The sequence below is a fragment of the Lactuca sativa genome, chromosome 2, assembly GCF_002870075.4.
Source record: "Lactuca sativa cultivar Salinas chromosome 2, Lsat_Salinas_v11, whole genome shotgun sequence".
NCBI classification, from domain to species: Eukaryota; Viridiplantae; Streptophyta; class Magnoliopsida; order Asterales; family Asteraceae; genus Lactuca; species Lactuca sativa.
The window spans coordinates 70,951,735-70,977,411 of NC_056624.2; the positions used below are offsets into that span (position 1 = coordinate 70,951,735).

Here is a 25,677-nt window from a genome sequence, read left to right on the forward strand (position 1 = left end):
TGATTGTGGGTAGTATTTCCAACATGTTTGCGGTTGGAATTTTGTTTCAAGTAAATCGAGCGTTGATTTTAAAATGGAGATATCAATATCCTATATGCTCGGAGGGTGCAAATACAGATTGTATTCATGGTTCAGGTTTGATCAGTGTTAAGAGTCGTTTTTCTTCCTCTTTATCTTCGCGTTTAGGGGTGCTCAAGGTTGTTGATTAATTGAGGAAATAGGTTTGGATTTGATTCTTTTTTTTTCCTATTCACATAGGTGATGGTAAGCATATGTAGTTTTGGTTAGATGTTTATTTAGGTGATAGGGCTTTTGGAACTGCTTTGATAATTTTTCTAGCATTCGATACACACTAGGTATGATAGCGGAAGCAATATAAAACCCTCAGGGGTGAGGCTATGTATCTCAAAGGTAGGTCACTTAAACCACCTATTTTTATTATTATGTCACACCCCCGAACCGGAACGGCGGAAACATCCGGGGGTGAATGACTTCATCTTGTAATATCATAACAAGTGTATAAATGAAACATAGACATCATCATCACCATGCATACAATACATCAACATACATAGTTTTTATCATTGTGTTTGTTCATAAAATTACATCCCAAAAATATCAAGTGTATGGTGAAAAACAAAATATAAGAACATCCAAATTCCTTAGTTGCCAACCTATTTAACGAGTTCCTGAGAATATAAGTTGTTTGAAAAGCGTCAATATAATATGTTGGTGAGTTCATAAGCACTTTTTATATGAAAACCTTGTGATAGTTTTAACCCCAGAAAATCCAATATTTTCTGTAAAAATAGTTTATGAGTCTTGTTTTCAAATCATGTATAGTTGCGTGTGTGTTCTTGTTTATCCGCGTTGAGGTCTTGTATGAAAAATGTTTTCCCAGAAAATCCTATATTTTCTGTTATACAAAAGTTGTGGTCTTAAAACTCTAAGACCTGCATGGTGAAATTGTGTTTAAAGTATTCAATCCATAGTTGGTTACAATTAAGTGTTTGTCCCGCTTGAATTTTAAATAATATAGTTATATTCTAAGTGAGTCGTTATTACAATACTAATATGACGAAGTGTTTGTCTTGACGTTCTTCAGACATCGGTTTCAGAGAAAACATTTGTCACCCTAAACTGGCCTGTCTAACTATAGCGAACAGATCAGGTGTGGGGTGTCAACCCCGTATAGATCTATACACAAATTCCCGCTTTCCCTCCAGGAGACTATGGTTATAACTACTACAGGACTTTCGGTGTACGCTAAAATAGGTACGGTGAAGGTGCATCTCGCTAGAATCCCAACAGAAATTTATGCTAATAGTTGAGCCCATTGTTTAATATTATAATAACATTAATTTTGTATGTTGCTAAGATATTTCGTTTTTATAACGTATGCCGAGGATAACCCATTTTAATCATATTGTCAAAGATGGTCTAATATTTCTGAAAATGATAAAAATGACCCAGCTTTATATAAAATATCAATTAAGGCCCATAGTTAACCAAAATGCCATAAATGGCCCAAAAGGTCAATAATGGCCCATAATTACCATAAGTAGTCGAAAATGGCCCAATATTGTCATAATTGTTGAAAACGGCCCATGTCTACTAAAATACTCATTTAAGGCCCATTTTTATAAAAGTGTTCAAGACTGGCCCATGTTTGCTAAATAGTTCGTTTTCGGCCCATTTTAAGTAAAAATGTCATATTTTGCCCAAACTTGTTATATGTTTCATTTTCGACCCATTTTAGAAACATCAAAAATGGTTCCTTTTACCGAAAATGGCTCAAAGATACCCATTTTGACACTTTATTGTAAAAAAAAACTATCTTTTAATAAAGGTTCCCAAAAGCATGTAGTTTATAGATCTTAACTTCTGTTATGGTTTTATAACATTAGTCATGTTAGTTTTGCTGATAGATATATACATATCATCATACTTATATCAACACTAGAGAATACTGTAGCTTGTACAAATAATAATTTATCCTTAACATAAAGGTGAAAAACTTATAGTTATTTGTGGAATAAACAAAGTTTGACTTGTATCCCCCCCCCCAAAAAAAAAACATAGAAAAGCTTGAAAATATAAGAGTATGGAGCTCACCTTGAGTTGATGAAGGGTGTAATTGAAGTGATGAGAGGAAGGTTTTGAGTCTAAACACTTGGAGTGTTTGATGAACTTGTGGAGATTATGATACCCTAGAGTTGTTAACACATAAAATTATGGGTAGATAAAAGAGATTATAAAGATAAGGTATATAATCACTAGCCAAGTTTTGACTTACTTATAGGGGCTTAAGGAATGTCTTGAAGGAGTTAGTATTCTAAGAACTTGAAATATGAATCTTCAGAGAGCAAATTTGGGAGTTCTCAGTAAATGAATAAGAAGAATGTGGGGTGGAAGGAAGGGTTTATGTTCCTTGATAAGAGGGTGAAAGTTGATATGATGCTTGCTTGGTTTATTGGGGGATCATGCTTTCTTATTTGATAGATAATACGTGTTTACCCGTGTTTGCCTTGGGAAGGGAAGGAATGTCACACCTTAAAGTCAAAGGTATTTGTATTTTTCCTTTATTCAAATCTGTAAACACCTTAAAATGGTGGTGTTTATGCCCTAAATGTCCCCTAGAATGGAGTTTATGCCCAAGGTGTGGTCCCTAAGGTAGTTTACGCGCAAGATGCTTCGTAGGATGGTGTTTACGCCTAAGACCCACTACTAGAAAAACAACATTTTACGACGCGCAAATTACGACACTCATTGATCTATGTTACGCAAAAGAGAGTGACATTAAAAAAGAGTCATCTATTAAAAAAATTTAAGGATTTAGGTCACGCATTACTGCGTGCCCTTAAATTAATGTCTCATGTAAAAAAATTAAAAACACGGAGGGCACTTTATCTAAAGCGTGCGTCCTTTGTGAATGTCGCTTTATATATATTTTTTTAAGAAACGCGCATCTCCTTCGTCTTAGAGGGAAAATGAAATCCCCAAATTTTTTAAACCCCCGCCTTCTTCTCCCTATCATCTACCCCTCACCCACATCCACTGCGTTCAATCCTCGATGCCTCTTCTAGCCTCAGACTGTGCCGATTAAAAACTACAATTCATCAATCATCAATCGAAACTACCAATTGAACAAGCCCTAATCGAAACCTCCACCTTCTTGTCTCTCCTTCTCCACCAGGTTTTATCGCATCTCTATCCTCCTCCTTCTCGTCTCGCCTTCTCCATTGACAACACCAACACCATTGTCATGATCTATTCCAACACCCACCACAATCAAAATTGATGAAACCGTACCTCCTCTTGCTTCCAACGCCTCAAAATGGATTGCAGATGTTGACGCTTCTTGTTTTTAATATCCCATTTCTTTCAAAATCAAATCGACCCAAAACCCTAGTTCTTGTTGTTCAAATCAATTTCAATGTTGAACCTCCAACTTCATTGGTTTGAAGAAAAATATATTGGAAACAGTGTATCGGAATCCATTAGTGGTGGTAATTGGTGAGAACGGTTCATGGAAAAGAACTCAATAATCTTAGATATTACACAAAAATGGCTACATGAAGACCGGAACCATCCTAGTCACCCAGACCCACCATGTTGCCATCGTCTATGTTTCTAGGTAATCATAATCTGGTAAATATATATTGATGCTTTTGATACTGTGGTATCTGGAGATACCATGGGGATTATCGAATATTGGGATCTTGCTACACTTCAGTTCCCTGAAAGTGGGTATGTTTTGTAATTGTGTGAAATTGTGAATACTTTATGATTTTCTTGTTTTGTTTGTTGTTTGGCTTCATATATTGATGTTTCTTGTTTGTTGGATTCTTCAGGGTTAATTCCAAGTTGAAAAGTGATACTGATTTGTTTGCGATTGTCAAAAGTAAAACTGCTATTTCTACTATTGAGGTAATGATTTAAATTCAGTTTGTAGAGAGTAATAGCTATTATAAAATTTATTTTGTTGTAATTAGGATAAAATTTGTAATAAAAGAGTGTGTCACTCATTCACAGAAAGAAGATTTATTTCATGTAGCATCAATTATTTTTTAAATATTTCTGTTTTTTTCTTTTAGGTAAGTCCAGATGGCAAACAATTTGCAATCACATCACCAGATCGAAGAATACGTATATTTTGGTATAGAACTGGTAAACTAAGACGTGTCTATGATGAATCACTTGAGGTAAGTAAATTTACTCTTTTACCCTCAGTTTCATGACATTTAAACGTATATATCCTTAACTATTATGAAGATTTAACCTAACTTTGGTTTGTTTAGAATGCTCAAGATCTTCAAAGAAGCGATGTTCCTTTGTATCGATTAGAAGCTATTGATTTTGGGAGAAGAATGGCAGTTGAAAGAGAAATTGAAAAAACAGAAAATGTCCTACAACCAAATGCACTATTTGATGAAAGCTCTAATTTCATTATTTATCCAACTCTCCTTGGTATTAAAGTAAGAAATTTTACCTTGTGCCATTTTGTTTTTCTCAAATTCTAAGGTGTATGCAGTAATCCGAAGATTTTATTTTCTAATGTTTTATTCATAAATTGGTGATAGATTGTAAATCTGCACACAAACAAAGTTTCCAGAATATTAGGGAAGGTGGAAAATAATGATAGGTTTTTAAGAATTGCTTTGTATCAAGGTGATCAAAGCAGTAAAAAAGTGCGAAAAATTCCTGCTGCTGCTGTAAATGTGAATGAAAGCAAAGATCCCATGACAGATCCTACTTTGTTATGCTGTGCTTTTAAGAAACACAGAATCTATTTGTTCAGGTATATATATATATATATATATATATATATATATATATATATATATTATTTTGTGTAAAAGTAAAATCATATATTTATGATTGTTCATATGTTATAAAAATAAAAATAGCCGAAGAGAACCAGAGGAACCTGATGATGCAACCAAGGGTAGGGATGTCTTTAATGAAAAGCCTCCTCCTGATGAACTTATGGCTGCATCAGATATTGGAAAGTCTGTTACAACATCTCTTCCAGAAAATGTGGTAAGTAGCCTACTTTTTGCTTTTAAAATGATTTATTTGATTTTAATAAATAATAATTAATATCCTTGATGATATATATATTTACCAGATTATGCACACAACATTTCACATATTATTTTTTTGTTTTTTGTATGCCAAGATTCAATTTTTAATATTTTTTTATACCTTGGCAAGATTTATTGACTTTCCAACTCTGTTACAACATAAGGAGTGTTGCCTTTCTAGACTGAATAGACCATCTAAACGAGACTAAATGACCATTAAAAATGCTAAAAATGAAAAAAAATACGAGTTATAAACTAACCTTTGGAACATGGATGAAAACCATCCTTTCTTCTTTGAATCTACTTTCTTATTTGTCTCTGCTTCATCATCATCTGTGCATCATTCCTCTGATTTTTGTTTATTCAACTACATTTATAAAGATCTTGTCATATTTTTTTATGTTTTTTTTTTTTTTTACTTTTCAGCTCTAGTGGAAGCTCTGTCTGCATTAGTTCTTGTTGTTCTGTTTTTTGGTTCAAAAATTTGGAACTACAAGAGCGAGCTTTTTGTTCTCACCTATTATGGGTGCATGGACATTGACTACTCCTTTTATTGGAATTTACAACATCATATATCATTACCCTTCTATTTTCAAGGCAATATCTCCACATTATATCTATCAATTCTTCTCAAGGAATGGCCATGAGGGATGGTTGTTGCTTAATGGTATGGTCCTTTGCATAACAGGTAAGAGCTTTCTTCCTTTTTTTTTTTTTCTTTTTTTAATTTTTTTCTGTTAAATTTCTTGATGGATAAATGATATCTGTCTCTTGAAAGTAATGAATGAACATATAGACTGGTTATTTATTGAGTAAATGACCATTTTACCCTTCTACCTAGAAGTGATGCTGAATAGAGGTTAAGTGTTTTTGAATTGAAGTTTTAAATGATAAAAATTACTATTTTTTTGTTGACAAAACTACAAAATTGGTTTTGGTCCCTGAAAGATTTGAAATGACTGTTTTGCCCTTTTAATTTATTTTTTTATGTTTTTTCATATTTGTTTTAATATTTTATTAATTCAAAGTAAAAGGGAAAAATAGTCATTTCAACTTTCTTAGGACCAAAACCATAGGAATTTCTTGATTTTAGAACAAATCAATAAGAGTATGTTACTATTTTTTGCATTCAACTCTCTAAATAAATGATTATTTATTTTTTAGATAGTGTTTTACCTCCTCAAGTTTTGATCATTAATTTGATTGCTAAGTGTGCTCATAAGGGCACAGAAGTTAGCTTATAGTTGTCTTTCTGCTTTTCTACTCTTTTAATCCCAATCTGTCCTAACTATTTCTCTACACCTGTTCATACTACTTCTTAAGGTATGGGCAATTGCAGATTCTAGACGACAAGGCTTTCTTGGCTTCAAAGAGTTTATTACTACAATGCAGGTAGTTTTTTAGCTTTATCTTCTTTCTCTTCTATCCACCATTTCTGTATACATGACCCTTTTCGGTGTGTGTGGTGATTGTAGTTAATTCCTATGGCACAAGTAGGACACACATTAAGTAGCGACCTCTTAAATTCTGATAGTAAGCTGTGTAACCACATCATCTTTTCTTTACACTTTTAACATGTAAATATGTAATATTTTAACCTTTGATTACCTTTCTTGTGTTCATGTTATCTTACAATGCAGTTGATTATGAAAATTTGAAACCACCTGTTATGGATAGTCTGGATGTCTTACTAGTTGTATGTATACCTTTCTCTCACCTCAGCTATATGCATGCCACTATGAGCCTAAAAACTAAATATATTTCTTGAAAGTTAACATGTTTGTTAATGTATGCAGAAGAAAAAGCGTCCAAAAAGTGATCCTTAAACTAACGGTAGTCCTGCAGTTGAAATAGAAAACTCAGATCCTGATGTTATGGGCCTCAAAAGGTTTATAACATTTATTGTGTTCATTATTTAAAGACATCATTTAAGCTTCATTTATATAAAGAATTAAAGATACATTTGATTATAATCAAGATTAAGGGAGACTTGTAATCATGTTTGGCATTCCTTTCCAGTAAGAAACAGAGTTGTATGATTATTTGTTAGTTTTATAGGAATGTATAACACATGTTAGCAATGTATTATTTTTGTTTAACATTTGAATGATTCTTTGTATGACATTATAATTTGTGCAATTTATTTTATATTATGCAATGGATTGTATTTTTTGTATATGGTATTTTATTTCTATTATAAGAAATTAAATGAAAATTTAATTTAAAAATTAATAAATATATAAATTTATTTTTTTTAAACATTTAAATTTAAGATACACAAAAATGTATGTCATCTTCATTTATGACATAGCCTTTCTTGACAGGGGCTTTCTTGATACGCATTGCGTGTCATTAACACGCGCGTCGTAAGGTTACGACATGCGAATGCGAGTCGTCTTCCTTTATGACAGGGCCTTCCTTGATACGCATTGCGTGTCGTAAATGCGCGTCGTAAATGCGCGTCGTCTCTCTTTATGACAGGGCCTTCCTTGACACGCATTTGCGCGTCTTCTGAGCGTTTTACGATGCGCAATGAACGTCGTAAAAGGCCTTTTTTCTAGTAGTGACCCTTCCTAGTATGGTGTTTACGCTCTATAATCCTTCCTAGTATGGTGTTTACGCCCAAGGGGTGGTTCCTAAAGTAGTTTACGCCCTAAGATGGTCCACCAAAGGGGTTCACGGCCAAAGCCTTCCCATCAAAGGTGTTCACGGCCATACATTGGGTTTCTTGGGTAGTTCACGGCCAAAGTAAAGTTCTAGGATTAAATTCATAAAGAAAATGCTCATGGTGTGCTAGATTGTTGTCTTGACAAGAATGAATTAAATCATGGTTCCACAAAGCTTATTACACATTTATATGCATATATGTTAGCTTAAGTCATTGCTCTAAGGCCTTAGTTAATAGGAAACTCAAATATGTTGGCCTAATAGTTTGAGTGATAAAGATTGTGTCATAACTACAAGTTCTTGTGTTAACATCATTTGATCCTTGTTGGGTTGCATTATTTACTTAAGTCTTATGGCAACTTGAACTCCAACTTGTCACACTTTTGTCTTGCTGAACTTGTTTACTTTCAAGAGGTTACCCTATATGTGCTTTCTAAAATGTATACTTCCATACACAAGCACTTATGCCCTAATGGTTTTTAAGGTATTCATCGTAATAAGGTTGAAATTTAGACATTGTTTGATCCAAATATTTCGGGTTGTCACATATTATTATTATAAAAAGTTATATAGAAATAAAATTTTGAACTACCTTAAAATTTTAAGTGAACCACTTAATATTTTTTGGCTAAAACAAATGTACAACTTAAGCTTTTCAAAGCCCATATTTTATATTTTAATAGCCCAAATAACTAATTCATTTAAGATGTAATCCAATATGATATAACCTTAAATTTAAATAAAAGAAAAAGAAATCATTTGTCAATTAGAAGATGTCATTTTATTCTCCAATACTCTGGTTCCCGCTTCACACCTTCATAAATGGTTGATCATCGACATTTGTTGCCTTCGTTGATAGCCTCTCCATTACCACAGTCAACGGCAACTCCAGTCTCCAACAATCTTCCTTTCTCAGTGTCAATTTTTTTCAACCTATAAGTCAATGATTAGAGATAAAAGGTTCACCTCATCATTGTGTGTAGGGGCTTTTTACTATTGTTATTATTATTCCGTATGAGCGGTCCACACGTTAGTAACGTGTAATATTACCAACATGATTTATTTAGTGTGTTTTGTTATTAGCATATAAATGATTATTTTTGTGAAAATATATCAAGATATAAAACCTCGTCGGATACAATTCTAACAACTTCAAATCTTTTTTTCTTATAGGACATAACCCAAATCCAGACCCGCAACTAGTATTTTTTCGGTTTCACTTAAATAGTGAACCATGTGGTTTTAAGTTCTAGACTCGCCACTGAAAACCCTATGTCTACATGCACCCTAATGGATCTAAGTTTATTCTATTATAGCAACCTACTTATGAAAAAAAATGAAAAATTACTAACCTCTTTATCATTTTGATCTTATGGGAGATTCCGTGATTGAGATATGGTTACACCCACCTTTGCTTTGGATGAAGAGGACCCGGTAGCATGAATCCCTATTTTGTTTCAACCCAAGACTCCAAAAGCCAAGGGCGGATCCCGACTAAGAAAGGTTCTCAAGTAGAGGATTACATGAGGAGACAATAGTTCATATTTTTGTTATATGTTCTATCTTGAAAGGTTTATAGTCGAATATTGCTATTTGGTGGGGTTTTTCTATTTTGCTAGAGGAGTCGATTCGTGGTTCCTTTCTTAAGTGAATACGGTTGTGGTCTCAACTTCAGTTCGAAAACTGTTTGATGCAATGGTTATCTCTACCTTTTGGGTGATATCTAGATTCATAAATAGTCTTATTTTTGGAACAGTTTTGCCTAAGCTCGCTAATTGTACCGTTTGCTTTTGAATTTCGAATAGGTGTAAAAAAAGCTAGGCGTTCCTTGAGCAATTAGCTATGTAGTTTACTGTAATATTTTTCTAGCTTCTCACTAGTTGTTTTAATAAATTTATGTTGTTCCAAAATAAAAACATCCCGCCTATCTCCTACGTTGTTTCACATACCAATTTTTTTTTTACCATATGGAGTTGAATTGAATTTATGTATAATTAATATTTGTAAATTACTATATAGAAAAGAGCAAGGTTGTAAAAACGTTCGACGTTAGCTAGTCGGTGGACTGGGGTCAAGAGATTAATCGGATAGGCGGGGATTAATCGGGGACCATTAGTTGCTAATTTGTTGAATTTTAAAAAATTAAATATGACTAATATCATATCAAAGTTCGTAAATACTACTAATATGATAACAAAATAGGTTAATATGATTAGTACAACACTAATCATGCTTCAAATAGTTTCTATTGAAATAAAGTTTCTTCAAAATGTTAAAATTTCATCGTTTTATAATGTTTCACTCATTATGTATGCAAAGATTAATCGCTAGGCGCACTCTAATCGGTTGAGTAGCGCGTAGGGATTAATCGGAGATTAATCGGGACCTAATCGAGATTTTTACAACAATGGAAAATAGTAATAACTGTAGTAATTATATTTAAGATATATTTGCTATAATTATTATTTATTTGTTGAAAATTACGTACATAGAAAAAGCTTAATAATTTTATTTTTGGGATATGATAGTATAATTATTATTTAAATAAATAAAGATACTTAATATATTCCCTTAACAGCGGATTCAATAAGTTGGTGCTAACAACGACATCCGTTTATTGTCTATGAAAAGTTAAGCAAAGTCGGCCAATTTTTTCATCCCTATATTTATTAAATAATGATAATGATAAGTAATATATTAAGAAATCAGATGGGATTGCAATAATGTCAGGCTCAAATTCTTAATATTAATAAATAAATATAATATAAATTTAAGACGATATATTGTTTATAGTATGATAATAATAATAATAATAATAATAATAATAATAATAATAAGAGATCTCAAAATAATAATTATTATATTGAAGGTTTTAGCTAGATATTAGTGGGGTGAAATTTGGTTCACCATATATCTTAGCCACATATGTATCTATCTTAGCCATAGACAACAATGTCTAAACCTCAAACTGAAAGTGCAAAAACTCAAACAAATATTGAACTAGTTTACACAGTAAAGAAGGTAATCCCATCACTTTTACTGTATCTTTTCTTTAATGTGATTTCTTTAATCACATATAATCTATTATCCTCTAAAATTTCTTATAACTTGTTAGAGAGGAAATTAAGCTAACTAATATTCTGAATGGCAACTAGCGATTTGGAGCTTGGAGCTGGAGATAGCCTTTGCCATTCTGTCCAGTTTCTGCTTGATTGTAAAGAAAAAGGAAGAAAACTTGGCAATCATGGTTTAGCATCAATTTTCATGGTTCCTAGAGTGTGCCGAGATCACAGCCCAAGTTCTTTTAACCCTCGGGTGGTCTCTATTGGACCTCTCCACAGACAAGATAAAAATTTGCAAGAATTTGAAGTTCAAAAAACGACTTATTTACATCATCTACTGGATCTTTCAGGTTGCAACCCAGAGAAAACGTTACAAGAATGTGTGCACAAGGTGTGTAGGAAAATAGAACTAGTCAAGGCATGTTATGCAGAGTCAATGATCTACAACGATGAAGAACTTGTTAGAATGATGGTTATAGATGCTTGTTTCATACTTGATTTCATTCACCTTCTTTCAGAAGATGATGGACCATTTCCTGTAAGTATGTTGATTGCTCCATCAATAGTTAATGATATGGTGTTGATAGAAAACCAAATCCCGTTTTTTGTTCTTAAAGACATCTTTGAGTCCACTATTCTCCAATTTAAACCAAAGACCACTCTTACAAACCATATCAAGATCCTTCTCAAACACTACAATATCTTTGGAGCAAATTTAGTACAACATAATCTCAAACTAGATACCACTCATGATCATATTCTTGGCTTTCTACACAAATGTTTCCAGCCTGTGCATGATATCCCGACAGGATCTAGAACACATCCAAAGAGGCACATGACCATGGACCTAGATAGAGCAGGGGTGAACTTTAGGCCTAATGAAGATGCAAATTGGGCAATGGCCATGAAACTAGAATTACCAAGGTTTTCATGCTTCCCATGGTTTTGGTGTAAGCCTACTCTGCGGATGCCAAAAGTGACTCTTAATGATGACAGTGAACCAGTTTTAAGGAACCTCATTACTTACGAGCAGTCATCTCTAGTTCCTAATTACGTGACTTCATATGTCTGTGCCATGGATATGCTAATCGATACTCCAGACGATGTTGCCAAGTTGGTAAAATCAGGTGTTATTGCGAATAAATTATGCTCGAATGAGAAAGCTGTGAATATGATAAACAGTGTATGCAAAGATGTTGCCTTACTGGAATTTTTCTACCATCAAGAGTGGCAAGAATTGGATATCTACTACAATAGTTATTGGCCAAATGCTGCTGCAGGGTTAAAGCGTACGTATTTCAGTAGTCCATGGAATATGATTGCTTTATTTGCTGGAATTGTTTTGTTTGTTCTTACGGTAGTTCAGACAATCTTTACAATCAAGGCCGCAAATCCAATGATTGTTATTAAACATTAAATTATTATGTGTATTTTTCTTTTTTCCTTCCTTACAAATTTTATATGTTTAAATATCTTCCTCCTTTTTTTTAAAACATGACAAGTTTAAATTTTAATTTTTGTTGGTTTCACTGAGTTGCTCTTATTTTATTTTGCAAGTCAAACTTAGATGAACTCAAAAAAAAAAAAAAAAAAAAAAAAAAAAAAAAAAAAAGGTTTGAGCAGCATTAAAGAAACCCAAACTTTAAACCAAGTATTTTAGGTTTTATAAAGTTTGTAACTGAATCTGTCCTGTCCTGAGGTCCCGAGGTTTACGCCATTAACCACTATGTAACTTGCAAAAGACAAGCTGCAAAAATAAATAAATAAATAAATAAATAAATAAATAATAATAATAATAATAATAAATCACCAAACAAAATGACTTCCTCTAATTTAAATTTGCCTTATATAAGAGATTCCATTCTAATCTTCCCTTCTGCTAGCAGAATGAGATAGCCTTCATTATATCATGTCTTTCGATATATCATCAAGTTGAAACAAATTCCTCATTTTTATTAGTATTTTTTTCTTCCGAAACCGATGTTACTCGGTTTAAAAACCAGAACTTAACATAATATATTATGCATAGTTAACATTACAAAGTCAATTTATGCGTAAAAAATAACATAATATGTTTTATTAGGTACTTATTTTGGTAATTGACATAATCATGTTGACAGTTGAAATGAGTTTCTCATTTTTAATAGCATTTTTTTTTACAAAAACGGGTGCCACCGGATTTAATCCAAAACTTAACATAATATATTATCCATAATTAGCATTACAAATAAAAGTTATGCATAAAAAATAACATATTAGTATGTTTTATTTTGTACTTGTTTTAGTGGTTAATATGATCGATGTTGATAGTAGAAATAAATTTATCATTTTAATTAGTAGGTTTAAACCCAAAATTTGACATAATATATCATCCATAATTAGCATTGCAAATAAAAGTTATGCATAAAAATAACATATTTATCTATTTTATTAGGTACTTATTTTGGGAGTTGACATGACCATGTTGATAACAAGTTTGTTTGTTTTTTTTTTTTTTTTTTAACCTTGGGATAGGAAATCATGTGGCGGTCCAGGATCCCTCGGGACCCATACCAGGGCCATCCCTAGTTTTAAGTTGACTTTCATTATTTTTATTTATTTTAAACTTATGTTGCTTCATTTGAGAATGATTATTGGTATGGAAATTTGTTATAAGAAATTATCGCAATGTGAATTTGGTATAAATAACCAATTGGTATTGTTAAACTGTAACATCTCATTTTCACTTTTCGAAATAAAAAGATATAAACCATTGTTTATAAAAATGAAAGTGGAAATATATTGTTTTTTTAGCCAAATTGATCAACATGAAAGTTGTATTAAACATCAATACGAACGTGTTAATATAAAGAACATCTAAAACGAGGCTCTTATGAATGAAATATGATTTTCCAAAGTTTACAAGAAAATAGTCGATACCTAACAAACTAAGTGACAAACTAAGAGGGCTGCAGCAGGGGGCGTGACATGTCCCTATATGGGTGCGACGCTTCCATCAGTATTCAACCCTAACAAAAATAAGACCCCCTTCCACCATTCCTTGCGCCTTTTGCTCCCCAAACTCCATCCATCTTGAGATTTCGGTCCCACATGATTCGATTCCTCGTTCTATAATATTGGTAGTGAAGCACTGGAAGTTTGAGAAGAATATAAGGAATTAGTCGTCAGAGTTCGTCTCTCAATTATTAGGATTTCATCAATTGGGTAAGTTACACTTTCGCTTAAGGATAACTTAATATAGAGTATAACCATTATCGTTATTATAAAACTATGTATCTGATTAATCATTAAGCATAATCATTTTATCGATTGATCTAGTTACGGGAACAATATCTAGGGTAGACACATTGGTCTGGTTGTTGGATTTCAGAAAGTCAATATGTTGAAATGATCCTGCCTCTTGACTGTCTTAACTGCCTAATGTCACACCCCCAACTGGTGGTGGAAACACCAGACTGTGCAACGTACGTTGAGCATCGTAGTCATAGAACATATATTGAACAATACATATAATATCTTTATTACCAAACAAAATTTGCAATTGATCTTTACATGATATATTCTATCTATTTCATTATGGATTGTTCCTTCACGTTGCAATCTTCTCTTCTTCGGTTCCCTATGTATACATGTGATTTTGAAAATAGTAAACATAATATCGGTCAGTTCATAGGTTTTTTTTATGGATAGTGAAAATACTCTAAATAGTTTTAGCATAGGATCTTTGCTTATGCATACGAATTTATACTTTCATAAATCTTCTTATTCCTATGGTTTAGGCTTCTAATGAATAACTACGACCTCGATTTTATATTTTTCATATCTTGTTATTACCCATCTGTCCTTATCCTTGTAATACACCTTGGCTTTCCTTAAGAAGTGTTCATATTTTTGTTACATTGTTACCTTAGGATGTAAAATAATTTCATATAGGTGCTGGATAAGGTACTAGAGTAATATTATCATTCTTCTTAGATGAATTTTGTACTCATATTATATTAGTATTATAACTTCTCTTCTCAAATGTGTTACCCCTTTCGTATAGTATATCTCTAATAAGATTTCCACCCCTTTCGCATATTGATGTATACTAATACTACTTCAAGGCGCTCCCCTATATTTAGTTTAAATAATTAAGGTTCGTTGAGCAATGTTTCAATGAGTTCCTATAATCGTACTTTCGACTTGATATTCTCCATGTATGATGATTCATCTAACGTGGTAAATTAGTTTAGAAAGTTATGCCTATTATGATTCGACCATCAAGCTTGTAGCTAGCAACCATATATGGGGATGTTAGCCCAGTATAGATCTATACATATCTTTCTCCCTTACTTAATATTTAACGATTATAGGATGCGGTTAACTATAATCAGCTAAAGAAGGAATAGTATCATTCTCATTTAACAACTTTTTTGCTTAGCTTGATAGTGCATTTTATGTTTTTTGATCTTGTTATCCATAGTTTTAACTTCCTTTGTCTTGATTTCCTTACATAATTATACTGATATGTGTATATATATATATATATATATATATATATATATATATATATATATATATATATATATATTGGATTAGTGTCTAAGTCCATAACTATTTTGGTATGTACTTGACTCGATTATGAGCATGGTGATGAATTAAGGAGAGAAAGGTTTATTTATGATTTATTAATATATTATAAGAATAATATATTATAGGAGAAATCATAATGTTTAATTAATATTAGTCAAGAATTAATTAAGAATTAATTTTGTGGCTAAAAGAGATTAATTAAACTTAGGGGACTGGAATTGTAATTATAAGATAATTGCAATTTGGGTTATGGATCACCTTGGAATAATAGGTCGGATGAATTCTATGGGGAAGTCCATTAGAAATTGTCGAAGGCATGTTCCAAAAGGGGTCCATGGGCTACTTAGGGCTTAAGCATTCAAATTATGGTTTCCTTGTTTGATAACCCTAATTGCCTAAGTATATAAGGAACCCTTGGGCACCAAAAACATGGCTAACACTTCCTTTAGGGTTTCCAGCTGTTTGTTGTTGCCTCCCCTCTCTTCCCTCTTCATCCAAGTTGCTTAGTGGTGTTTGTGACTCCATTAGAGGTGTAGCACTTGAGGCACTAAGCTTTCTGAAACCAAGGATTAGATTGTTATTGCTATATAACAATCAAAGGTTAGATCTAAACCCTATTTTATGTTAATATGATTAATTTTATGCTAAATCTAGGGTTTATAGCTTTGGATATTCAATTGCATGTTCATTAGACAAACTAGATCCAAAAGCTATTAGGGTTTGCATGTACACCATAAGAATGACGTATTGCTCAAAACCCATCATATATATATATATATATATATATATATATATATATATATATATATATATATATATATATATATATGCGCGTGTGTGTGTCTATATATATACATATAATTATAGTACTTTAGTTATTTCTATAGGTTATTCAGGCAGACTAACGACTAGGTACAATGCTATCTTATAGATTTGGCCATGATAACGTGTAGGTACTATGTTACTCTAGAGAATTAGCCAAAGTACCGACTAGGTATAATATTATCATAAAGTTTGTGCAGAGTATCTACCAAGTATAATATTATCCTAAGGTTTGTGGAGCATAATGACTAGGCATAATATTATTCCTAAAATATTGGCAGGGTAATTACCAGATATAATATCATCCTAACGTTTTATGAATTTTATATGTTACTGATATAATGTAGGTAATAATACTTTACAAAATCAATAATATATTAATCTAACATGTATTCCCCTCGTAAAAATCATAAATATCGTAAAGGTGGGGCTGTGAACGCACACTTGTCTTGTGCTGTGACTGATTCGAGACTTTAAATCGGGAGGCTCAAGCCATGCGGAAGGAGATATGACCTTTAGGCCAGTTATAAGAAATAAGAGAGTGTTTTGAGATGTGAAATGTTAATAAGTATGGACCTCTATTTGTAGTGGGCATTTTATGGCGCACACGACATCATCATAGATGCACGTCACGCACAAAAACATTGGCTCCACCTAGAACTTGACATGTGTCATTCTCCCCGTTCGTCCACATCTTCCATATCTCAATGAATCTCATTGCCAGACCTACACATAGGGGTGCAAACGAGCCAAGCTACTCGTGAGCTACTTGGGATCGGATCGCTAAAAGCTCAACTCGAAACCGATTTTAGACGAGCCCGAGCCGACTTAATATTAAGCTCGTTTATTAAACGAGCTGGAGCTCGAGCCTATGTCACTAAGTTCGATTAGGCACACATGCCTAAACGAGCCTTTATATAATATAATTTCTTATTTTTTATATATTAAAATAAAAACATATTTGTGGATTAGGAATTTAGGGTATTAGTAAACGAGCTTCTTAACGAGCTCGAGCTGAGCTTAAGCTTATTTAGGCAAGTTAGAAAAAAAACTAGCCGAGCCCGAGCCCAAGTCGAGCTTATATAATTATTTATGAGCTTGAGCCGAGCTCAGTATAAGAAGCTCGAATCGAGCCGAGCTCGAGCTCGAGCTCGAGATTCTTTGAACTTAAACGAGCACGAGCCGAGCCTGGCCAGGCTCGGGCTCGGCTCGGCTCGTTTTCACCCCTACCTGCGTGTCCTGCATGGCACGTGTGACACACACAAAAAATAATTATTTTTTATAAAATTCATATCTCCTCCATACGAGCTCTATATTCGACTTTCTTTATATCCATGCACAACTATCATCGAGCACTATAACTTTCCTTTAGGTTGCATTGGCTGACTCTGATTTTATTTTTATCAAATATTTTTATAAGCCTAAATGATTTTGAAAAAATCCTATCTTTCTCATACAAAATTCGTTTTTGGCGTTCTGTGTCTTATCGATTTTATAACAAGGTGTAGCACCCGGTTTAGAAAGTGTTCGGTTGTGGCTTCGAAGGCCAAGGGTATAAGCATGATTTGACGATGCAGAATTTTATGGGTCTCAGGTTTATTCGGAAGGATTTAAGACTTGCGTATAAAGTTAGAAGCATAGGGCTTCTCGCCACCTTTTCGTGGGTATAAAGTTCATCGGAAACAGACTTAGAATGAAGGAGTTATAGCATTTTGAACTCATTTGCATTATTGGTCCTTAATGGAGAAAGTTGGCAAGAAAGGACCATGCATGCAAGGTGGTAGGCGCAAGAGTACGCCCAGTGTAAGCTATGGGTACGCCCAACGTAGGAAATAAAGTGAACACGGGCTTGGGAAGAGTATGCCCATCGTACGCTCAGAGTTCCTAAACCCTAATTTTTAGGGTATGCCACTATATAAATAACATAATACTTCAAGGATCAGCCTCACTCTCACCCTAAAGCAACTAGCATGAAACCCTAATCCTCCATTGAGTGTTCTGAAGGGTTTTGGTCATAAGACATCCTATGTGCTCATACAAACCCTAATGCTTGGATCTAGGTTTCTCTATTGTACATGCTTTGAATCCAAGACTATAAACCCTAATTCTAGTATATGAAATCGATATTAACATAAGAATGGGTTTAAGAACATACCTTGATTGTTATATAGCAATAACAATCCTAATTCCACCTTGAATTGACTTTGGAATGCTTAGAGTCACAAGTGTCACTCCTCTAATGGCTTACAAACACCAAGAGCAAATGGAGAAGGTATAAAGAGAGAGGAGAGAGGTTAGAATTCGTCCTTAGGACTCCTTGGGAACAAGTACACGAATTCTAAGGCCTTAGGGTCTTTATATAGGTGTAGAGATAGGGTTTCAGTCATTATCCTTATCTAGTTGCTTATCCACAAAGCAACCATAAGATAAGCCTTGGAAACCCTTATCCTTTATCCTTTGGATGATTTCAAGGATCCTTATCTCCTTGAATTCGTTCAACCCATATTTAGGATAACCATTACCATATTTCGTAACTATCACATAACTACAATTCAGCCCCTCTAGTTTAATTAATTACACTTGATCACAAAATTAATTCCTAATTAATTATTGACCAATATTAATTAAGCAAATATGATTTCTCCTTTAATATATTATTCTTATAACATATTAATAAATCATAATAACCTCTCTCTCTCTCTTTATTTATTTCTCCAATCAAGTTGCTTTGGTGAAGGCAACCCAAAAGGACCATGCACCATCGGGTCAAGTACATACCAAAATAGTTATGGACTTAGACACTAATCCAACAGTCTCCCACTTGGATAAGTCTAATAACAATTCTGCGTATGACTTCAGATCCTGATCTGCAATCGTAGCTTTCCAAAGCCGCTGTCAACTCTGATCCTATCAGATACACGTGTCCTTATATAAGGGATCATATATTCCTCCATTCTAGATATCGTATGAGATATGATTTCAAATCATTCTCTTTGTACTACTTCTCGATTTCCGATTTATGACGACAGACTAATTGAACAAATCAAATTAGCCCTAGCCCGGCCGAGCATTTACGTTTGTCATCACTAAACCATCGAGTGGCCCAAAAGATATCGCTTTAATCCTTCTTTGGATAAAAGGAACGGATAAACTTTGATACAATGCTTGCTTGCACTCATTCACCGAATTACACACAACAATATGTTTTATAACACCAAGTTACTAGTGCGTTTACATATTATCAATGTGCAACCGATTCGCAAGATACAACTCACACATCTCAGTTTCAAGAATATAAGATGTTATCGTCTCACTAATCACTCGTGATACAATTCATGGAGTAATCCAAGTGAGCGTGGGTTTAATCCAATGCTCAAATCATATTCATAAGCACTCATGAACGTTGCAGCAAACATTTGCTTATGTCTAATACTCTTCTAGATAATCCACACACCAATTCACGATAGTCTTCATTCATATCTACTTCCAACATATGAATGACTGTGGCCCGTTCGAATAATTCGATTATTCTTAATAAACTCAATTATTCTGGAAGTCAAAACATGCAAATGTGAAACACAAGAATAATACTAATCCCATATGGCCTCAAACCTTTGAGTATAAATAAAACGCCTTTTATTTATCACCATATTGATTACTCATTATTTGTCGTTTCGGGTAATCAACTTCTTACTTGAATTTTTTTTTGGAAAGGGAACTTCCCTAACGAGGGTTTCCGGGCCAGCTTTCGTGCACCGACTAATCCCTCGCTGCAAACATGAGGCTTTATCTCATGCCCTGGAGTCACTGCAGGCGAACCTCCATGGCCACAAGGGCTTAGTAGTGCCAGGATTTGAACATGGGTCAATAGGTTATCCACCATATCTTCCACATGTCTTACCAAGTCACCACAACCCAAGTGGTTAACTTCTTACTTGAATTATTACACTTGTCCCATGCACCTAGCATGCACACAATGTTTACCTATGGTTCTTACTTTGTGAAATAGATCACATTGGACACATTTCCAATCATTCTCATTTCACAACTCCAAATCCGTTTTTCATAAGTTTAAGAATATCAAATTCTTGCCACTTATAGAATATGCTAGATTCTAACATTTTATGCAATGATTCTTTCGTAATGTCACTGCACCAAAGTCACAAAGACTATTGACAATGATATTACAAAGTCCTCTAACGGAGATTGTTACAAGACAATTCCTTAGATATGGTGTCTCTCACTCAAAGTACATTCCTTTGAAAATCCTTTTGCATAAAAGTTTCTAATCTAGCCATAGATTTTCAATATTTACTTCCCAATATGGACACGCTTCCATATGTTCCATATGACAACTCATTTCTTAATAGAATCTTTTTTGGTCGTCATAATGTCAATATGGTCCATTAATACCATGCTTCCAGCTACTCACAAGCAACCAATCCTCGTCGAACTTTGGATTGTCCTTTGATAATTGTTTGATTATTTTAGTCAAAACCGATTCTAGTCCCTTTTCCCTCTAAATGCGCTAGACATTTGGAAAATTATAGAATGGTCAAACATTAAAGCATTTGCAATTGATCCTATACCCGAAGCGTATGGGACACGATGCACAATGTTTTATTTGCTATGTTCTTAAAATTCGAATTGTGAAAAGGAATGCCGCAATCATAATCGAAATTTTAAGAACACACTATGTACCTTCGACTAAATTTATTAACATTTCTCAACCTAAGCCTTTAGATTTGAAATGAATCATAATATTCTCTCCCTTAATTATAGCAAAACAACTTTACAACCCTTACGACTTTGCAAGGTATGACTCTTGTTTTCTATAATTAATATTGCCAATTTGGAATACTTTCCATAATAATCATACAATCATAACTTTTATGCTCCCACTATCATGATGATTACTATAAAACATAACACTTATGCTCCCACTAGCTTCGACATGTATTCACAAACATCTTAACTTTCAGAAAACAATACCTATTGAATTTCTTAAGTCCATGTTTCTAATACTTAATGCTTTGATAATCTTTTATCAAGGCCTCTTAAGCTTATACACCTTTGCTTTAGATAGTTCATATGTGTGTCTAAACTATTAAGACTAATTGCCAAAGCTCACAATTCAAATCATGGAAAGGGATACCGTAACCATAATTGAATTTGAGAATGCAACTTTACAATCATTATCTTCTTAAAATCTTTCTTAGTGAAATCATTTTGTCACAATCATTTTCATGAAGGAGGAAATCTTATGACACTTAGATTTTAATGGTGTATATGTTCCTATCCATGTGAATTTGAAAAAATATTTATGACAAATTCAAACTCATATGGACCGAACTTTCTTAATCTTGATTTCTTGCCTTATGGTAGCACAGCTGCCCACCACGTCTTCCAAGTAGTTAAGCAGCTCACCTTTTCCTATCAATGTACCTTTCATTGATTCAGGTGCCTTGCCTTTTATGCGTTCAAAATGAGAACTCATAGAACTCTCATGCACAATTAACTCGATTGGATTGGCACAGAATGTCATTACGATAGGTTGTAAACCTTAACTCGTGTGCTAGTGATGATTGATAAGGTTTATTTGATTTGTTCTTGAAACATTTCAAGAACATTAAGACTCCCACTTACTCCTTGACATATAAGATTCTTTTTGTCAATAAACATTTCTTGACAAACAAATTTTCAAGAGTTAGTGTGGCTTGTATCAAAACACTTCATAAATTGGTCCTAGTTGGCCTTTGTCTTATCCAAGACATCACAACTTTCCACATTTGATGAATGTTGTAAACCTTTAATACTTTTCACTCATTGTCACAATCTTAACTTTAAGACTTGTTATTGGAACGAAGTATGATAGACTTCTTGATTTAACCATTTCTTCAATCCTTGATTCCTCTTCTTAAACATACAATTGTACTAAGACTCACTTAGAGGATCAATTGACATATGGTTCTTAATCATTAAGATCTATCATAGAGCATAAAAGGTACTCTCCCTTCTTCTTAGAAACTTTTATTTTTCTGCCTACTTGATTCTTCTTATTCGTTCTACTATTGATCTAAACCCTTTAATCAATTCAGAATCACACTTAATCTTGTAAGTGTAATCATATTTACTAAGCCTTTAGTAAATCATGACGAATATCTTTGTTACTCTTATGGTGAACTTGATCAACACACAACTTTGTGTACTCGATCTCCTAGTCCTTCACTTGACACTTTGTCAACGAATTTGTCTAATTTCCAAATACGAAATTTCTCATTCATCATGCAACCAAGTTGCGTGATTCCAAATTTCAATCCAATTGAAACTTTGGGCGATGAGAAACTCTCCCTATTTGGTAAATTCTCAACATTCCCATAAATAACATAACTAAGAATCATATCCATTCGTTGTAGAAATATGCAAACATCAATTATCATAACGATTTCATTGCAAGGAAGTAAACAAATAAATAAATAAGTCAAACAAAATTTATCTTATTTATAAAAGCAGCGGAAAAACATTTGTCCTTACAATGCAAAATCTATTGAAAACTACGTAAAAGGAAAATTTCTAACAACTCTATCATAACTATCTAAGCTCAAAATCCAATCTTCAAGTCCATGCGATCGAGATCCATCTCTTGTGATTAGATTCATCTTGCTCTCTTATCAAGCTTCCTTTCTTTTCACCTATCATGCAAAACATTCAAATGCAATCTTATCATATCATGTATTTGAATCAATGAATAGGAACTTAACGAAGTTAGATAGTGGATTTTACCTGAAGCGCAGTCATACTCTTTGAATCTCCCATCTTTGGAATTTTCAGGCTCTTGGGGAAGACTTCTATCCAACGCCCTTTCTCTTGGCAGCAAACGCAGGTCGGTTCTCCTAGAACGTCCTCGGAAGCATGGTCGGTTGACTCTCCCAACAAATACGCTCCATTGCTTCGCCAAATAATTTCTGATTCAGCAGCAATGAGCATGTAGGTTAGGTCAATGAGGTTGTCGTCATGATCCATCATATAATACTTTCTTTTGAACTCATTATATGATTCAGGATGTGACTGCAAAACCCAATTTACAGCCAACTCATTTGGGAATGACACACCCAACATAATCAACCTATCGATGTGTGATTTCATTCCTAGAATGTGGGCACACACGGATTTACCATCTTCATGTTTCATTTCCAATAGGGCTTTAGTGATATTGAACCTTTCAATTCTTTGATCTTGTGGGTTAGGGAGAACAATTAGAGGAGGAGGAGGAAGTGATGCATGATTTCTTGTTCCTCGATCGAATCGTGGAACATCATCTTCATGTGGAATGCTTGTTCCATGGGATTTGGGAAGACCATGATTGTCGAACTTTGACATCTACCAAACGGGAGAAAACAAATTCAAGTTAGTTGATCGATTGAGTCCTTAGTAAATCACCCAAATGAAATACTAAGGCTAGGACCCAACACAATATTCTACAACTCGGGAGAGGGATGCCGTAACCCTAATTGCAGAATATTTGAAGGTAAGTGAATGACGATTCACTAATTTCCACCACGAAAAACGAAAAAGAAATTTAAGTTTTAAATCTATGAAAACTCCTAGATCCTTCGAGATTCATTGAACTTTCAATGGCATGTTTAAATCTCGATATGCCCCTCTTGTTTGTGACTAGGATGCCGAGGATCACAAAGCGGGTGTGAATAACCATGCGAAATTACATGGTGCCCTCACATGTTACAGTCACCTATTCGATGTGCCGGTAAACCACACACGCTCCAATTTACAGCCAACTCATTTGGGAATGACACACCCAACATAATCAACCTATCGATGTGTGATTTCATTCCTAGAATGTGGGCACACACGGATTTACCATCTTCATGTTTCATTTCCAATAGGGCTTTAGTGATATTGAACCTTTCAATTCTTTGATCTTGTGGGTTAGGGAGAACAATTGGAGGAGGAGGAGGAAGTGAAGCATGATTTCTTGTTCCTCGATAGAATCGTGGAACATCATCTTCATGTGGAATGCTTGTTCCACGGGATTTGGGAAGACCATGATTGTCGAACTTTGACATCTACAAAACGGGAGAAAACAAATTCAAGTTAGTTGATCGATTGAGTCCTTAGTAAATCACCCAAATGAAATACTAAGGCTAGGACCCAGCACAATATTCTACAACTCGGGAGAGGGATGCCATAACCCTAATTGCAGAATATTTGAAGGTAAGTGAATGACGATTCACTAATTTCCACCATGAAAAACGAAAAAGAAATTTAAGTTTTAAATCTATGAAAACTCCTAGATCCTTTGAGATTCATTGAACTTTCAATGGCATGTTTAAATCTCGATATGCCCCTCTTGTTTGTGACTAGGATGCCGAGGATCACAAAGCGGGTGTGAATAACCATGCAAAATTACATGGTGCCCTCACATGTTACAGTCACCTATTCGATGTGCCGGTAAACCACACACGCTCCACCGAACTATGACAAACATTGAGTCACCCTTTGCTACCTTTGCTTAGAACCATTTAGTGTGCCGGTAAACCACACACGCTCCACTAATGTCTTTGCAAGGGCACAAAGTGTAATTTCATGGAATTGCATCAATTCACTTTTGCCTAAGTAACTAAGATTGGGAATTTGAAAAATATTTAGTTACTTTGTATTTCATTATACTTATAATGGAAGGTTTCGTCCTATCCTACCCGTTCAGCTAACGACCCTCCACTAGTCAAGAGTGCGGTGGGTAAGAGTGGATACCCATTCAATCGCCATATTATAGGCAATTTCCTTAAACACCCCTTATAGACCAGCTTCGTGAATGAGGCCTACTAACGGTAAGACTGACTTTTACTCATACATATATATAATGTTAGACTTTTAATGTTATATATATAGTATAGGGTGCATTTTACACTTTTAAAATATTAGGTGATCAAATTTAACAATTATACTTTTAATTCAATTAAATTGTAAACCTAAACTTTTATGGATTTATTAAACTTCTTTTAATTATACACCTTAATTGATTAATAAAACCATAAGGGTGTGATTTGAACTTTTCAAAACATTACTTGGGTTTTAGAATTTAACATTCCTAATTAAACTTTTAATCAACTTTTAAATTCCAAAACTTGAGGGCAAGTTTTGAAACATTTCAAAACAATTTAGTTTTAATCTATCTTAAAATTTCGAATTTATGACATTTAAATTAAAATTTTAAATATTAAAACTCTTGATTTAATAATTATCTTGAATTAGACTATTAATTTAATTATTAAATCATAAGGGATTATCTAAATAATGAGGATAATTACCATTTAGACATTTAAGTTATCCTAATCCCTTAAATATCTATATAGATTTCGAAAATATGGATGGATAATGCAAGATCTTGAATTACCATATATAAAAATTAGAGGATAATTACAAGATATGGGATAATCCAAATC

General features: G+C 33.6%; 2 protein-coding genes across 3 annotated transcripts; both read left to right on the forward strand.

Moving 5' to 3' along the window:
- Window positions 1–3,697: 3,697 nt before the first annotated feature.
- LOC111892943 (peptidyl-prolyl cis-trans isomerase CYP71) lies at window positions 3,698–5,519 on the forward strand. Its single transcript, XM_052768848.1, has 7 exons — window positions 3,698–3,750; window positions 3,855–3,930; window positions 4,098–4,205; window positions 4,302–4,478; window positions 4,584–4,801; window positions 4,911–5,043; window positions 5,514–5,519. The coding sequence occupies exons 1-7, from the start codon at window positions 3,698–3,700 to the stop codon at window positions 5,517–5,519; spliced, it is 771 nt and encodes a 256-aa protein (XP_052624808.1).
- A 5,131-nt stretch (window positions 5,520–10,650) lies between these two features.
- LOC111892945 (putative UPF0481 protein At3g02645) lies at window positions 10,651–12,253 on the forward strand. Of its 2 annotated transcripts, XM_023889020.2 has the most exons (2): window positions 10,651–10,775; window positions 10,910–12,253. In XM_023889020.2, exon 2 carries the CDS (start codon window positions 11,019–11,021, stop codon window positions 12,231–12,233), a length of 1,215 nt encoding a protein of 404 aa, XP_023744788.1. In that variant the 5' UTR covers window positions 10,651–10,775; window positions 10,910–11,018; the 3' UTR covers window positions 12,234–12,253. The 2 variants fall into 2 exon arrangements, with proteins under 2 accessions (XP_023744788.1, XP_023744787.1); XM_023889019.2 differs by lacking the exon at window positions 10,651–10,775 and having other exon boundaries at window positions 10,782–12,253.
- The last annotated feature ends 13,424 nt before the right edge of the window (window positions 12,254–25,677 follow it).

Coding starts and splice junctions, on each gene's coding strand:
- LOC111892943 (XM_052768848.1), top strand. CDS start 3,698: ATGGGGATTATCGAATATTGGGATCTTGCTACACTTCAGTTCCCTGAA. Junction 3,931..4,097: donor CTGCTATTTCTACTATTGAG/GTAATGATTTAA, acceptor TTTTTCTTTTAG/GTAAGTCCAGATGGCAAACA. Junction 4,479..4,583: donor CAACTCTCCTTGGTATTAAA/GTAAGAAATTTT, acceptor AATTGGTGATAG/ATTGTAAATCTGCACACAAA.
- LOC111892945 (XM_023889019.2), top strand. CDS start 10,899: ATGGCAACTAGCGATTTGGAGCTTGGAGCTGGAGATAGCCTTTGCCAT.